This window comes from Hippocampus comes, unplaced genomic scaffold (assembly GCF_001891065.2).
Source record: "Hippocampus comes isolate QL1 unplaced genomic scaffold, H_comes_QL1_v1.1 scaffold23, whole genome shotgun sequence".
Classification (NCBI taxonomy): domain Eukaryota; kingdom Metazoa; phylum Chordata; class Actinopteri; order Syngnathiformes; family Syngnathidae; genus Hippocampus; species Hippocampus comes.
In genome coordinates this window covers 702,499-718,333 of record NW_017806066.1, presented here as the reverse complement: position 1 = coordinate 718,333, position 15,835 = coordinate 702,499, and the positions used below count along the sequence as shown (strand labels likewise).

Below are 15,835 nucleotides of genomic sequence, written 5' to 3'. Positions count from 1 at the left end.
GGTTGGGTCCCCCCCCCCCCCCCCATCGTTCCCTCTATACCGATGGGTGTGGTTTTAGAACGTGAGGCAAATCAAAAGTGCTCTTGTGTGAACCCTTGGGAAAAAACAATTTGGACGTCCCTGATCCGACATCTGCAACAAGCACGAGAGGAGGCTGATAAACATGCGAATGCTCATCTCGCCTTCGATGCCAGTCGCATCCACTTGCAGACCGACGTATGTGGCCGGCTGGCTCCGCCCCTCAGCCAAGCTCCTCCCCTCCTTCCTCCACGCTAACTAGTTCTCTCAAAATCAGTAATTAATCCCTTAATGCTCCGACCTCTGATGAACATGCCATCTGCCACAAGCCTTTTCCCGCTCCGACTCTCCCTCTGCTCATCTAAATTTGTGACCTGTTTTTTTTTTTTTTTTTTTAGTTACTGTTTGCGGTTGGAAAAATTGACACTAAATTTCAGAGTCTTGCTCAATGGTATCTTGACAGGGAATAGTCGGGCGAATGGCGTCCACTTTTGCTGAGGAAGAGATTCGGTTCTCGTCTTTCATTCCGAAAAACACTTCCCGTGTTTTCTCTCCGACGTGGCCGCTCGCCATCGGATTGCATTCATCGGACCAGTCAACTGTCGCGGCTTTGGCCTTCCGTCCTCGCATTAAAGCCCCCCTCCATCCAATTTAGAGCCACTCCAACTGTCCAGGGTTGGAATTTTGGCTTTTTGTTCGTTCTCTAATTCCTCCCAACTTTCCGTTCTCGCCAGCATTTAGAGCCACTCCAACTGTCCAGGGTTGGAATTTTGGCTTTGTTCGTTCTCTAATTCCTCCCAACTTTTCGTTCGGCTCAGTGACGGCTCTTCGGCTTCTGTCGCCAAACGTTTCGGACCCGAGAGAGGAGAACAGCAACGGGATAATGTGAAGACAGGGGCCGCTTCCCTCTTTGACCCGGACTCACTCACCGTGATGGAAAAGTCTCCCATGCCAAACGTTTCGGACCCGAGAGAGGAGAACAGCAACAGGATAATGGGAAGACAGGGGCCGCTTCCTCTTTGACCCGGACTCACTCACCGCGGTGGAAAAGTCTCCCATCTGGGCTTTGTGGGGAGATTCTGTGTCCAGAGTTAGCTTTTCCACAGAAATTTCTCTGCAAACACAACGCCGCCAAAGTTTTAGCGTTCCGGCGGAAACGTGAAAAACATTTGATTAGCTTTTCCACAGAAATTTCTCTGCAAACACAACACCACCGCCAAAGTTTTAGCGTTCTGGCGGAAACGTGAAAAACATTTGAAATTGATCGATTCAAAGGTGAAACATTGAACGGTTCATCCGAAAGCATTCGCACTTGATATCACAAGAAGCGAGGGTCCTTCGTTTAACCGCAGCTGCCTTCCGGAAGTGCCGATGGAACCCGAATTTCATAACTACATATAAAGCGATGAAATGGAAAAACAGAAAGTATGTGGGCATGTGCCGCGTGATGCCGCGTGCAGCTCGTGACTTCAAAATGCTGTCCGGCGCGACCGTTCCGAAGCGAGGACCCGGACCTTCAACAAATTTGACTTTCGAGATCAGCCTCAACGCTAACACTGAATCGCAAACAACGCAGGATAGTTTCGAACAAATGTTACTGTCGCGGGAAGATGAGCTCACCCGGAGCTGCGCGAGAGAGCGTCGCTGGAGAAAGCGGCCGCGTACGCAGGCGGGTTGCTTCCACTCGGGATGGCGTTCCGCAGCAGGCGAACCCACGTGCTGATGTCCACGTTCATCTGGCGGGCACGCAGGAAGGCTTTACCTGAGACAAACCACGTCAATTGCAAAAAGACAGACCGAGACACGAAGTGGCTACAATTTTTAGGTACGCTTGGCGTTTCAGCCCGCTTCCCAATTGGAAATAAAGCGAGAGCGCAAAGCCGGCGCTTGACCCTCTTGAAGCGTACCGTGCTGTTTGGAAAAGACATTCTTTTGTCTCTGGAGTCTTCGTCCTCTCTCGATGACCGGATTGAAAAAGGTGACCTGAAACAAAAGTTCACATATGGTACACGAAGAAGAATCCGAAATTCTGCAGTCAATCTGATTGATTTTCTGGACGTGACACGACCGGAATGTTGTCACGTCCCAAAAAATGGCTACGTTTTGGGCGTACCGTGCTGTTTGGAAAAGACATTCTTTTGTCTCTGGAGTCTTCGTCCTCTCTCGATGACCGGATTGAAAAAGGTGACCTGAAACAAAAGTTCACATATGGTACACGAAGAAGGAAGGAGTCTTTTTGAATCCGAAATTCTGCAGTCAATCCGATTGATTTTCTGGACGTGACACGACCGGAATGTTGTCACGTCCCAAAAAATGGCTACGTTTTGGACATATACTGTCTATCCGTTCATTGTGCGTGACTACCTCTGCCAGGAGCAGGCCCTGCGGCTCCAGATCGAGCTTGACTCGGTGCCTTTGGTTATCCAAAAACTCTTCCAGCTTCAGGTACTTCAGAGCGCACAGGGAGCGGTAATCTCGCCAGTACACGGCTATCTCCAACTCCCTGGACTAGTCCGACAGATAAAACAACACCGTGTTTATACAAGCTCCCTCTTCGATATCACTCCCGGCAACCAAATTGCTCCTCATGAACAACTCTGGAATTGGCGCAGACATCCGCACGAGCAAGCATACTCGAAAGATTTTTGTTTTCGGAGCGCCGGCCGCAATCTCTTCTCACCCTCTCCAGCTCCACAGTGAAGCTTTGGTCCCACGTCTGATCGCCAAACGTTCTCCAAGCGGTCTGACCCACAACCGTGTTCTCCAGCTTCAGCACGGCACTCACTTCCGCTTTAGTGCGCACACAAACAGAGGCGTCGTTTTATTCTTCTCGATGAGGGCTGTGACTCATGAAAAGTGATCAGTAACCTTGGGCTTGGACTCTCTTTGCAACTCTTGAATTGGCCAGGTCAGAATAAAAATTTTTTTTTTTTTTGGAGGTTCATCGAATGAGCTGAGCACATCGAGCAAAAAAGTCCAAGCAAGTTCCAAGTTATTGAAATGAAACAAAAGTTTCTTCAAGTTGATTTGATCACGACTGCACTCGATGGGTTTGCCAATTGATTTGCAGCGAGCGGGAGGACATGACTTGACTGCACCCAGGACCAATCCTGTCGATGGAGTCTCACCTATTTTCATGTCTGAGGCGCAACGTTGCTGTCATTTTTTTTTTTTTTTTTTTTAAATCAATTTTTCTCGTCTTAGTCAATGTGAAAAAATCATGGCTGCAACAGTTCATGATGAGCGAACCAGCATTGTGTTTTTTTTCTTGTCATGTAACAAGCCCTCTCTTGTTCATTTGAAAAGTGTTTTTACACGACTCGTTTTCGACGGCAATTCCAATTTTTTTTTTCCCCACTTCTACCATCGAATAAAGATCACGTACTGGACAGCTCGTCATTCTTGCCGGGGATCTTAAGGCTCATGCTACTGGTGCTGCGGCTGTAGAGGCCGCTCAGTTTGAAGGAGGAGCGTCCGTCTCCCGGAGAGTAAGAGGGAAGAAGCGCGGGGGTCCCTCTGCTTCGGCCTGGGACCACCTCTGGCAGCCCTACGCATCCCAAAAGATGAACTTGAAGGGTTCCTGCACAAAGAGGTCACATATCAATGAGGTGACAATGTCGAACAGGGCAAGGATGGCCATTCTGTTTTTGTTTTTTTTTTTAACTCTTGCATGTCGTTAAACCACATGCAAGCCTGTTTTGCTTCCGCTTCTCCTCCCTTTTGCCCCCCACTGCCCCGCTTGAAGAGCGGCTCGGGGACGATGACGCACCGCAGTGCCTTTTTTTGCAGACGTACTATTCGAAGACGCGCAATCAGCCAACCTGATTCGCTCTCCAGTTTGCTCAATCTCATGACAAGTGCTCATCGGGGGGCCCTCGGTGTCTACCTGTGAGAGGCGACGGTTTACTCAGGGTGCTGTACTGGTTGTGAACGTAGGGTGTGCTTTGGCGGCTGCTAAACGCTGAGGAGGAAGCCAACGCCAGCTCCTCCTTGATCAGACAGGCCTTGGGGTGGTCCTCCGGGAGCTCCAGTAGCCGCTGCTCCAGAGAGCACCTGAGCAGGTCCAGACGCTGCGATGACTCGCTCAGACCGCATTGCGCCTGCGGGTCGGACAGAGCAATCGTTGACGGCGGAACGACCGGCACCTCGCTCGTGTGTCGCTTGGTCAACAAAGTCAAACGCTGACCTCCGCGATGGCCTTTTTGTCTTGGACCTTGCCCGCGCCGAGCAGTCGCAGCATGTTCTTTGCTCCCTCCGCCATGGCGTGCTCCACGCGGTAATGATGCCACAGCTCCTCCACGCGCAACTCCACCCCGCACAGGTCGGGTTTACCTAGCACGCAATATTGTGCGACGCATTTGCAAAAACTGACGAAATGACTTCATTCGTATCCGTGACTATTTTTCAGAAGTGAATGTTGAAATCATCCCCAAAAAATGGGAGTATTGTCTTAAGCGTTATATAATTCTTGATCCTTGGGGTGTGGAAGGAAGTGTGAGCATATGTGTGTGAAAACGACAACATTGCGCTTGTGAACACGCGGCCCTTGAAGTGGTGTCTCTGTGACTCCACCTCCCTCCCCCATCCCGACTCCCCGTGTCCGGCCGGAGCCAACCTTCTTTGTCTCTAACCTCTGCTAAATGAGGCCGAGCTCTTAGTTGTTGGCCAACACTGAGGGGGATGGAGGAACATCAATAAGTCTCGAACCAAGAGCGAGAGGGCTGTAATGGACGGCGTGCGCATCAATGTCTGCGTGCACGTGGCGTCGGTGCGTGAGTGTGTTTGAGCGGGCGCTGTGAGCTTCTGAAGAAAGAATCGATCCGTGACTGCCGGCATCATGAAATATGCAGTGTGACAGGTGGGCGAACGCTAAAAGGGGACCCGAAAGTCGAGCGAGGATGAAAAAAAAAAACGACGACATACATGGGCTGTCCTCCGATTGCTCCGTGGCCTGCATGGCCTTTCGGATCTGCATGCGGATGATATCAATTTTCGTCTTGCTGTCCTGCAGCATCTGCTGGGCCGTCTGGAGAAGCTTCTTGTCCTGCAAGAAAATTAAAAAAAAATCGAAAATAATAAGAAGGCACAATGCAGCGAAAACTAAGGGCACGTTTGTTCGTGGAACCACCTTGGTAGCGCCGTTGGCATAAATGGGGATCATGTTTTCTGCCCCCTGTTTGACCTTCAACTCAATGTTTAGCTGACGCTCCAACGCAGCAATGCGCTGCTGGTTGGCAGACGGTCGGCTGACCGAGCCCGGGGACGTAGCGGCATCTGGAAGAGGAGGGCAGCGGGTTAAGGGCAACGTACTGGAGTGGTAGAGCGGGTCAAGATGAATGCTTGTGTCGGCTCAGCCAATGCACGTTGTTGAGTCGCTTTTACCAGAGCGCCCTGAACATAAATACAGCCTCCTGACAGCAAAAAAAAAAAAAAAAAAAAAAGACAACGGTTGCTTGGCTAAGGCTCACCAGAACACAAAATGACAACAAGGGGCGTGGCTTAGTGAGTGACCTCAGAAACTTGGCTGGTTCGTCTGCGTGCGACGCGCAACGCAGAAATAAATACAATAAAATCAACTAAGCGACAGCTCCGTTAAATTGAAAAAACTCAAATCGTGGCATTTGTCGGACAAGATGCACCGCTGATCGAACGCCCGTTAAGTTACGAAATCCGCAATTGAGACACATTTTGAGCATTGTTTTTTTTTTCCCTAGCAGAAAGCCTACCTCGGTTCTCGTTGTGACTCTTGACCACGATGAGCGCATCGAGCTCCTGCAGCTGAGCGTGGAGACACTCCAGCTTGCGTTTGGAACTGCGCAGCTGCGAGTCCACCTGCTGGGCATTTCTCTTGTCGGTGGTGGCTCGGCGGAGGTTCTCGGCTCCCTCTTTGATCTTCAGCTCTTTGCGGATCTCCCTGCGGATCCTCTCCCGGTACTCATCCAGGAGTTGCTGCACACCGGAATCCGAGAGGTCCGAGTTCTGGTCCAAGCCGAGTTGCTGCAGTACCGACAGCCCGCCCGGATCGGTCTGAAATCAGAAAGACGGCCACCTGACTCCGTTTCACCAACGCAACCCAACCACAAGCGACGTTTTGCCGGCGCTCGCAAAATCTCAACAGCCACACGGAGGCGATGCAATGCGCCGTAATACATGATTGGAAAGTAACAGCACTCTTACTTGAGGACCATTTTTGGCTGCTCTACCCGCCTCGGTTTATGAGGGTGAGCTATCAGGAGGCAACGTTGTTAAAAGCCCTTTGAGAGCCTCGAAGGTCGAAGGGTGCCACGTCAATGGAGCCCGCTTCCCATTTACTTTGAGTGCGTAAACAGCTGAGCCCACATTAGTGCGTCTATGCTCAACACTCACGTGATTACAGCAGATTAAAAGAGCGGGCATACAGATAGTCATCGGGGTCTCTGATGCTTCGGGCTGGCTCAAAGGCTGCCTCCCGTCTGCAAGCTTATGGTGCCGATCTCAGGTGCCAAATAAATGCTAGGTTATACGGCTGCTCGATATCGGATAAAGGTGCGAGATGCGATCTGGGCGCCGAGCATTGCGATATCGATATGAGCGAGATATTTAACGCGCAGCTCAAGAAATGAGATTTTCGTCCATATATACATGTCAATTCCAAGTGATTGTTAGTAATGTCCCAAGATAGCTGTTCTCCTTCAAGGCTCCATCTGATTGTTCAAAGTCAGATAAAAGCATGATATTCCGTATGAAACGATGAGCGTATCGCTCGTCTTTGCCATCCGCACATTGCACGTTCCATTATCAAGATGACGAGATGTGCGATCCATCATGCGGCCAGCCAGCCAGCCAGCTTAGTAGATCTGATTACAAGGTCTTATGCCTCGGTGTGCATCCAGCTACAAGCCGACTGGGGCTGCCGATCGGAATCATTCAAAGCTAAAGCCGAGTGCAGCATAGTAGGGCTGAAAACGTCAAATCTTAAGAGAAGGTCGCTGGAAAGCGACGGCGAGTCGTCTGAGTTGGCGTGCCGTGCGTGGGCTTGTGTGGTCAAGCTGATCACTGCCAGTCTTCCTTTGGGTGGAGCACGATGACCCCACGGTGACCCTGACAATCGACCTGACGGTGACGCAGACCCCGAGAACGCATTTCACGGCTCCAAATGTTTGAACGGGACGGTCTCAGAAGACCACCTCCAAACGATTCAAACATTTTTGTCTCCAAAACTGACAAATGACAATCCAAACATGACTTTTTGTCGAAATCTGATTTTGCGACCGTGTGTTGCGCAAGTGTGGCAAATGTTGAGGTCAGTGAGTGTCTATCTACCCTGCGGCCAACCCCAGCAGGGACCTCGGCGGTCACAAACCATGAAAGGCAGGAAAGGAGAATTTGCGCTGTGACAAACTCTTGCTCGTCACAATACAACTTCATCTCGGGAGTTTTCGGACTCAAAACGCCCGAGAGGAAGGCGACTTCCACAGAAGGGCCGAAACAAAAGGTGACCGTCAGAACAGCAACAAGAGTAACACAAGTGATTCAGATTTCCAAAATGTGAAAGAGGAAGCAGCAGATAAGCGAAGGCCACGCTCGCTCGACGCTGGCGGGACGACGAGGCGGCCATGTTGATTTGAGCTGAAGAGTCGCCTACCGAATGATCTGCGTCACTCTGCTCAGTGTGTACGAGGTCATCCGCAGGTTGATCCCTCATGTGGTCCTCAATTGCATCCTCACTAGCCATGTTTGGCCTCTGGCTTTACTCACTCCCCCCTCCCCCCTCCTCACTCGCTTCCCCACCCAGCACTCGCGCGGCGTACGCCACTAATACGAGCCTCTCAAAATCCAGAATGGATTTACGCTCAAAAGCCTGTCGAACTCCAGAGCAAGCGCACGAGCTGGAGGAGACGAGAGAGAGAGAGAGAACAGTGTAGACTTGGGTCGCTTCCTGTTCTGCTCATGGAGGAGTCATGCATTTGCTGCGCGCACACACACACACACACACACACACACACACACACACACACACACACACACACACACACACACACACACACATTCAGTAGATGCAAGCACTGGTGGTTGTGCAAGTGGGAGAGCTCGCAGCTAGCCAGCTTCCTGTTACGACCCAAAGCAGAGAGGCAGCATTGTTTGATCAATTGCGGTCATATTAAACCAATTGTTCCCATCTCTAAAAATATGTACGCAAGTAAAAAAAAAAAAGAAGATTCATGAGGTCGATTTTTTTTTTTTTTAAGTTGTCTTGCTGCTACATTCACAAGTGATCTGCACAGAACACACTATTTACTCACATTCAGTGAGCAGAGCTGTGTTCAACTTGGAAACCCCACAAAGGGTAAAAAGGGCAAAACCTTTTTGCTGACCTTCTAATTCCAAGTCAGGCCAAGGACTTGACATTTCAGCGTTTGTGTTTTTTTTTTTTTTTTTTGCAGGCATCAATAGTTCCCAAAAATAGGTGCACCGTGCCTGGCCACAATTCTACCGATGGCCTGCTGACAATTGAGCCAAGCTAAGTAAAGGGAAGAAAAAAAAAACCCTAAAAGACAATCCAAACTTTTTATTTGTGGAAGCACAATTACTGTGTGCAGGTGGCTGATGGATGCATGAGCAAACAAACAAAACCCTGGCAAACTGGAATTATGATTTGCTCTCTGGTCCACTAGGAATGAGCTTACACAATGTACCTTGGACCGTACGGGTTGCCCGCTAACCCCTCCAATCCCTCTTATTGCGGAAGAAATGAGGTTGCGCAATCTCCTTTTGATATTTTTTTTGTTGTGCAACTTGGCTGAATTGGGTGCGCTATGCCGTCCTGTACCTCACATGCATTCGCGTGAAAAAGTGCATCCGTGTGTTTGAATGGTGCGCATGTGCATGTGTGTGCACGCGTGCGTGCGTATGCGAGTGTGCTCTACTCCACAGCTGGGGAGGATCACAGCAACCTGAATGGCATCTTTGTACAGAAGTCGATCTTCTCCAAAGACTTCAGCAAATGCTTATGTTGGCGCTGCCGGCTTTGTCCATTGTGAACTCGGCTGCAACAAAAAGTTCCTCTGTTTGGGCCGGAATAAGCCCGCCAAAAATCCTCTCTGGGAAAAGTTCTACAGTGCACATGCTTAACCTGGGGGAAGGCGACGGAGAGATCTGGGTGCAAAAGGCACTGCCGTCAAGCTAAATAGAAATCATAGTTGTTTGTTCCCGCTCTATCACAGATTTTTAAGCAAATATCATTTGAAAAGGTTTTACTGTATCCAGGCAACAACAGAACCATCGCTTCAACCTGACAGAGGCTATCCCGATAAAACGGTTTTAAAAGACAGCCAAGAGGGAAAAACAAATCCGAATTGGAAGAGGCAACGTCCCTCGGGCCTCCTCGCGGCGGGACATGCCCGGAGCACCTCATCGGGGGAGCGTCCAGCAGGCATCCCGATCAGATGCCCGAGCCACCTCATCTGGCTCCTCTCAACGCAGAGGAGCCGGCGGCTCGAATTTGAGCCCCTGTCGGACGACCGAACTTCTCATTCCACCTCCCAGAGAGAGTCTGGACATGCCTGCGGAGGAAACTCATTTCAGCCGCTTGTATATGGGAACGCCTTCTTTCTGTCATGACCGACAGCCCAGGACTGCAGGTGAGGGGAGGAATCGAAATCGACCGGTAAATTGCCAGGTAGGTATCGGGAAGGTGGTAAATATAAACTCTCACACCGTCAGAATGAAACACAAGGCAGCAGCCTAAAAGATGTTATGAAAGGAGTCCAAACATCCACAACCCTATCGAACTTCCTCCTGTCTGGACTTTCCCTGTGCAGACACTGTATCCTATTCATTGAATGCCATTTATCCTCCTTAAGTTACTCCTCTCAAAGTTTCCTATGCATTGTTTGTTGGTGGATTAAAACACGCACACACACACACACACACACACACGCACACACACACAAAATGGCGCCAGGCTCCTTCTGATTGCGCCACCGTCTCCAAAAATGGCACATGACAACAATGGCGGAAGTTTAGGTTACATTTGTGCGACGCTGCGACTAACTAAGTCCGACCCTTGCCTGCCTACAGGTTAGAATAGCTCCTATTTTGCCCCCCCCCCGCATGCCGTTTTGGCCTCTGGGTCCAGACAGGACACCATCAAGGATTGAGCCTCGGGTCTGCACTCCCCTTCGAGCCGACAGCGCTATTGTAGCACAACAAACAGACGATATCACATGACCCCAGAACAGTAGCGGGAGAACTCATCTCAATTGCATCGGGGGGAACCACAACCGGGTCAATCATATTCTGTGTCTCTCCAGGCCAGCTTCTACTTACTCCGGTCACACCAGCGGCCTTTGCACATTCTGAAGAGGTCACGGCACATCTTACAGGCTATAATCGGCCGACCTCAAAGGTCATCTCGAGCCTGACTCTGACCCCATGTATTCAGGCGCAGGTCCATGGCAGGGGGGCGTGTGCCGTTTCCGATGGTCAAAAACGGTGCCGGGGGAGAGATCGTGTTTCAGACCATCCTAATGGTATCGTCATGTTTGCGGACCTCGGCTTGAAGATGGTTTCCTCAAGTGGACCTGATTTGAACTGAGGTCTCTTCGTCTACCGGCTTGGTTTCCTCAAGTGGACCTGATTTGAACTGAGGTCTCTTCGTCTACCGGCTTGGACTCACCTCACAGGTTGTGAGGCGTGTAAACCGCACACACGCACGTGTCAAAATGACTGTTGACTGCGAAGGAGCACCAACACTATTTACAGCCCGTTGAAGTCAGTCTTGCCGTTTGTTACCGAACTGAACTTTTCAAATCCTCGGTCTCTTTTATCTTCTTGCGGCAGAAGGAGAAGACGAGGTTGCGAGCGCCGTTCAACCCGTCGCGGCGGATCGTAACACGAGGGAGACGATCAGCCGGGTTGGATGAAGGAGACCTCTCCAAAGTCTTCCGAGGACATTAAAGAAAATGCAAGAAGCCGCCGCCTCCCTCCTGCCGGATGATCGATACAAAAGTCATTTGGCTGCTCCTCTCCGCCCAGGAAAGAGCCGGCGGCGAGCGGCAGGAGCTGCTCTCCCATGCTCTTACACTCGAAACCCCCGAAAGAAATAAACAATTCATGAAGGAGGCTGCAGACTGCAGACGGCAGCTTCCCCAAAGCGAACGTTACATTATCAGCTGGGCGCAGGGCTTGCGTCCTCACCACCGGGCTTGATTTACACCCCTGAAGTCATGTGACGGAGGAGGGCCAAAAAGATAAACAGGCTGCGAGCAAATCAAACCGAGAGAAAAGAGTTGCGCTGCACTTCTGGTCTCGGCCTGCGTGAGAGTTCATGTGTTGCTCAAGGAAGCAAAAAGAAAGGCCAAGACATTGAGTGACCTCGACGGATTCGACCCACGTTTCGGTGAGACCTCTTAAAAAAAAAAAAAAAAAAAAAAGGATGAAAATCCGATGAAAATAACCCACAGATTATTTGATTACCAAAAGAATTCTTATCTGCAGCCCGACTCGTTTTAATTAGAATGTATTTTGAACTGGGTCTATCGGTCTGCGATACGATGAGGTTCTCCCACTGAATGTGGCCCCGTGCGAGAGGGTTCAAGCGACCTCAATCGGCGCATCTCCGTCCGCCATCACTCGCTGATCATTGCCTGCCGCTCTGCAGTCACCATGACAGCATCACGGAATACGTGAGAGTGGGCAGAAAAACCCGACATTGCGGTGCAGGGAAGCTCGACAACGTGCGAGGTATACCTACCACTCAATTGCTGATTGATGAGAGGACGCAAGTGCACACTCGGGAAGGAATATGTTTAGGCATGCGTATCGAAAAAATAAAATACTTCACACATTACAGCTGCTGAGTAGACAACTGCAACGCACTCTGGTACATAAGCTATACCAAAGTGGACAATAGTGAAATTAGGGATGTGTCTTTATAATCAATGACTCAATGAATTGATCATAAAAATATAACATAAAGATATAAATAATTCACACTCACATTCACATCTAGGACACTACTAGGAGGCTTTCATCAACCAAGCGTGGTTTTTAAAATGAGAAGAAGCCACAGCGCCCCAATAAGCACACACGGATAAGTTGCACGAAGGCCACAGCCCAAATTCGAAAGCCCTCAAAACTTGTAACCGCTCGCCCACATTGCCGCCCAAAACGAATTGAGAGAATTCCCAAAACAGTCAGAATGTGCCCGAGTGCTGCCTGGATGGAACAGAACCACAGCTGACCTTGATCATTTTTGACCATTTCCTTATACTCCATCCGAGGTTGGATCGACACCGGGAGATCTGTAACCTGACACACTGGACGACTGCACAACACCTTCCAATGACTCACAGCAGGCCCTCCACCCGATGCCAACTACCGCGCGGGAGTCCAAGGTGTCGTGCCCCTTTCATTAATAAAAGCATTGAATTGAATTGCGCAAAGACTGAGAAGATATGACTTCTTGAAACAATCCAAACGCTTACTTATCCCAATCGATTAGAAGTTTCCCCCCTTCTCCAAATTCAAGATATTAATTCTAAAGAACGTCAAATGCTAAATAATCAGTTCATGTCGTAAACACGCACGCGAAACTGTTTTGCATACGTGCAACACAGGCGTCAGAAAGTCAAGAACTTACTTGCAGCTCGTTGGCCATCATGTGCTTCCAGGTGACTCCTATTAACCGCCTGCTTCGCTTTCAAGATCAGATCATGATGCACTTCCCCAGAAAGCGGCCAAACGTCGGGGGCGCCGTGGTCAACAACAGTGACAAAAAACTACTCGGAGAAAGTGTCAACATGAACCCGGCCAGGAGATGCTTTGAGCGGAGAGGAGAGAGGAGACCGTCGCCTCCTCGTTGCACCCTGAGCCGCATCGCGCAGTTGCAAGGCGTCCTGCGCTGGTGTGAGCGAGGGTCGTTGAGGTGGCTGGCTGCTCATCCTCTGCAGATGGGACACGGAAGGCTCGCCGCCGGAGTCACCGCCACGCTCCGCTCCACTTCACGACCACCGCCGGGACCATGTCGCCACCGTCAACTCGCTCCTAACAAGACGCGGGCGGTTGAAAGCTGACAGGAGCTCAGGGGGAGGGCGAAACGGGCATCAAGTCACTTAAGGGAGGGGAAAGGAAAAATAGCACTTCCGGTTTGACCTTTCAAAATATGCCTACTACGGCGCATGCGTGTCGATGCGAAGGAGCAGCCGTTGGAAAAGTTCTCAGACACCTACTTGAGTAGAAGTACAGTACAAATATAGTGCCAGTGTAAAAAAAAAATATATACTGGTGAAAGCAGAAGTACGATTTCAACCCCTTCTGAAAAGTAAAAAGAAAATCACAGGTTGTAATTTGAGGACAAAACTAAAAAGTAAAGATGAATGTTTACAAAAAGATCCTTAAACTCCGCAAGTGGTTCTAGTGTTGTGTTTAATCCAATGTGTGTTTATGACGCCGATGGCCCTCCTTGTACAGTAATCTGCTATGACACATTATACACAACCTTAATAGCTTTAATAATGGTATAAGAGTCAACGTTTAGGGTTGACTGTACCTTTAATAATCCATCTCAATTGGGAAGAAAGACACATTTGATTACATGACCATTATTTTAAAGAAGTGAGAAAGGCTGGCGACCAGTCCAGGCTGTAGCTCACCTCTCGCCTGAAAGTCATCCAAGACTGACTCAAACCATCCCCAAGGAAATTAAAAAAGGCCTCATTCCTTGTTTATTAGGCCAAAGGATGTCTTATTTTGAAAATGTAGCATATTTCCCCGCGCGTTAGCCATCGCTATTAATGAAAGCTTGATGCAGTCCAGCACTCGAGTGTGCTTCATCCGGACCTGTTGACATTGACATTTGACAAGCGGAAACCACAGCAAGGTGGCGCTAGCAGCTGTATGCTTTATCGTTGAATACATTCATTGGCCATAATATTAGGCGCTACTGCACAATGACTTCGAATGTGGTTGTAGTTGTCAGTGGTGTGGAACAGTTCTGCGTCACGCTAAACGTTTCAAATCGGATTTGAGGAAACACACAGCACAATGTACGATGCAGCGCGGTTCCACTTTCGTGTCATTCTGACAGTGTCAATCGAAAATGAGCATGACGAAATGATTTGTAACAGACCATATTGTTGTGCAAGTGTATAGGCAGATGTACCCGATTTAATAGTCATGGGCTGGCATCGGCGTGTAGGAAGGATCGGCTAGAATCTATCGATCCATTTTCTATACTGCTTGTCCTCAGTCTGTCCCAGCTGATTTTGGGCAATTGGCAAGGCACACCCTGGATTGGTTGCCAAACAATTGCAGTACAGATAGGCAAAAAACACCCATTCACGCTCACAGCCACATCTAAAAAGCACGATTTATATTGAATATATTTGGAGTGCATTCAACATATGACAGACATCACCCCACTTTATTCATGAACGGAACAAGGGTCTTCTCAGTTTTGCACAGAAAGCAAAGTGGCAAATGGAACACCGGAAGTAGTTATGCGGTTAAAAAAAAAGATCGAAATTTCACATAAAACATCATTTTCAGTTTCAACAGTGACGTTTCACACGAATACATCAACATCACATCAAGACACTAAACATGTCAAGAAAAAACAGGGAAATTCAGGCACTATAGACCGTATCATTGAAATGAAACATGCATTGTTAATGTTGGTTGTGCTACATCGCTCGTCGGAGCTGGAATGTTTTTGATAAAACTTTGGATGAATCAATAAGTATTTATAGCAGCTATCAGCAACATTTACTGATTGTCTTAAAAATCTTATTTTACAGAGCATATTTTGTGTACGCGTAGAAATTGATTTATAAAACTATCGAGTAGGGTTTATTGTGCATTTCAAACGCCATACATAATGGCAGATATAGAAACTCCTTACAAAAAATACGGCTTCCTCATTGTATAACTTGTATAGATACTTGCTGAATAAATCGTTAAATTATGTAGAAAACTGCAACCTATATTCTGGACATGCTGCTTTCAAAAGTCATATCAAGTAGGATTCATCAAACTCCTCAATGAGCAGTCCAACATAGAAAGTCTTGAACATAGAAGAGCATTACATCGATACTGCATCAAGTACACCACAATAATTCCGATGTGCAATTTTGCATACGGCGAGTGTCTTGCCCAGCCTTTAGGTGGCGCTGTTGTTTTTTTAATCATATGTATTATCAGGTTAAGCCTACCTTCCGACCTGAAAATGTTTGATAAATGTCTACACACCCCTGTTTCTGTGATATAAAAAAAAGATGCCCAAGTATTTTTAACACTATTAACTCCGTTAATGTGACCCTTAACCTGTAAAATTAAATAGAAAAAAAAATCAACAGACACATTAACGGTGGAAAAAGTTTTGAAATGTTTGATCTTTAACAAAAGCATGGCATTTGAACAGGGGTTCATGGACTTTTTTTTTTTTACACCAACTGTATCGTAATGTATTGTGACTAACTGATATTACGTATAATAAAATATGTGATCTAGCCTGCACAGTGAAGTACACACAGTGAAAGACATGAACAGCATCCATTAAAAAAATAAATAAATAAAAAAAAAGAATAACGTCTGAGCATAATGTCCTTTCAGGATTAAAGATTCCCCCATCCTCACCAGCTGCCTGCCCAAAACGGTGCATTGTCTCATCCCAAATAAAGCCTTCTTCCCTCAGCATGACATCATCGGTAACCTTGGCGACTCCCTGAATGCTGGCCGACCCGGGAAATGAGGCGACGGCTTTGGAATTTGCGAGGGATGACAACAACTGCACCCCTGACGCCCCCGCCCCGTCTCCCAACACCCTCGCAAGGCCCTC

At 48.5% G+C, this 15,835-nt stretch overlaps 1 protein-coding gene across 5 annotated transcripts in view; it reads right to left on the bottom strand.

Annotated features, from left to right (window-relative positions):
• The window catches only part of LOC109530043 (serine/threonine-protein kinase N1-like), a 22,541-nt gene extending 9,443 nt beyond the window's left edge, over window positions 1-13,098 (bottom strand). For 4 of the 5 annotated variants that reach the window (XM_019893548.1, XM_019893549.1, XM_019893551.1 and 1 more), the window contains exons 1-12: window positions 7,643-7,977; window positions 5,745-6,045; window positions 5,147-5,292; window positions 4,942-5,062; window positions 4,205-4,350; window positions 3,905-4,118; window positions 3,404-3,598; window positions 2,699-2,808; window positions 2,383-2,526; window positions 2,132-2,207; window positions 1,639-1,780; window positions 1,057-1,132 (exon numbers count right to left, since the gene is read on the bottom strand). In XM_019893548.1, coding sequence (XP_019749107.1) covers window positions 1,057-1,132; window positions 1,639-1,780; window positions 2,132-2,207; window positions 2,383-2,526; window positions 2,699-2,808; window positions 3,404-3,598; window positions 3,905-4,118; window positions 4,205-4,350; window positions 4,942-5,062; window positions 5,147-5,292; window positions 5,745-6,045; window positions 7,643-7,732 — 1,761 coding nt within the window. In that variant the 5' untranslated portion in view covers window positions 7,733-7,977. Of the gene's footprint in view, window positions 1-1,056; window positions 1,133-1,638; window positions 1,781-2,131; window positions 2,208-2,382; window positions 2,527-2,698; window positions 2,809-3,403; window positions 3,599-3,904; window positions 4,119-4,204; window positions 4,351-4,941; window positions 5,063-5,146; window positions 5,293-5,744; window positions 6,046-7,642; window positions 7,978-12,640 lie in introns of those variants that run through there. The other variant, XM_019893552.1, reaches the window with a different exon arrangement.
• Between the last annotated feature and the right edge of the window lie 2,737 nt (window positions 13,099-15,835).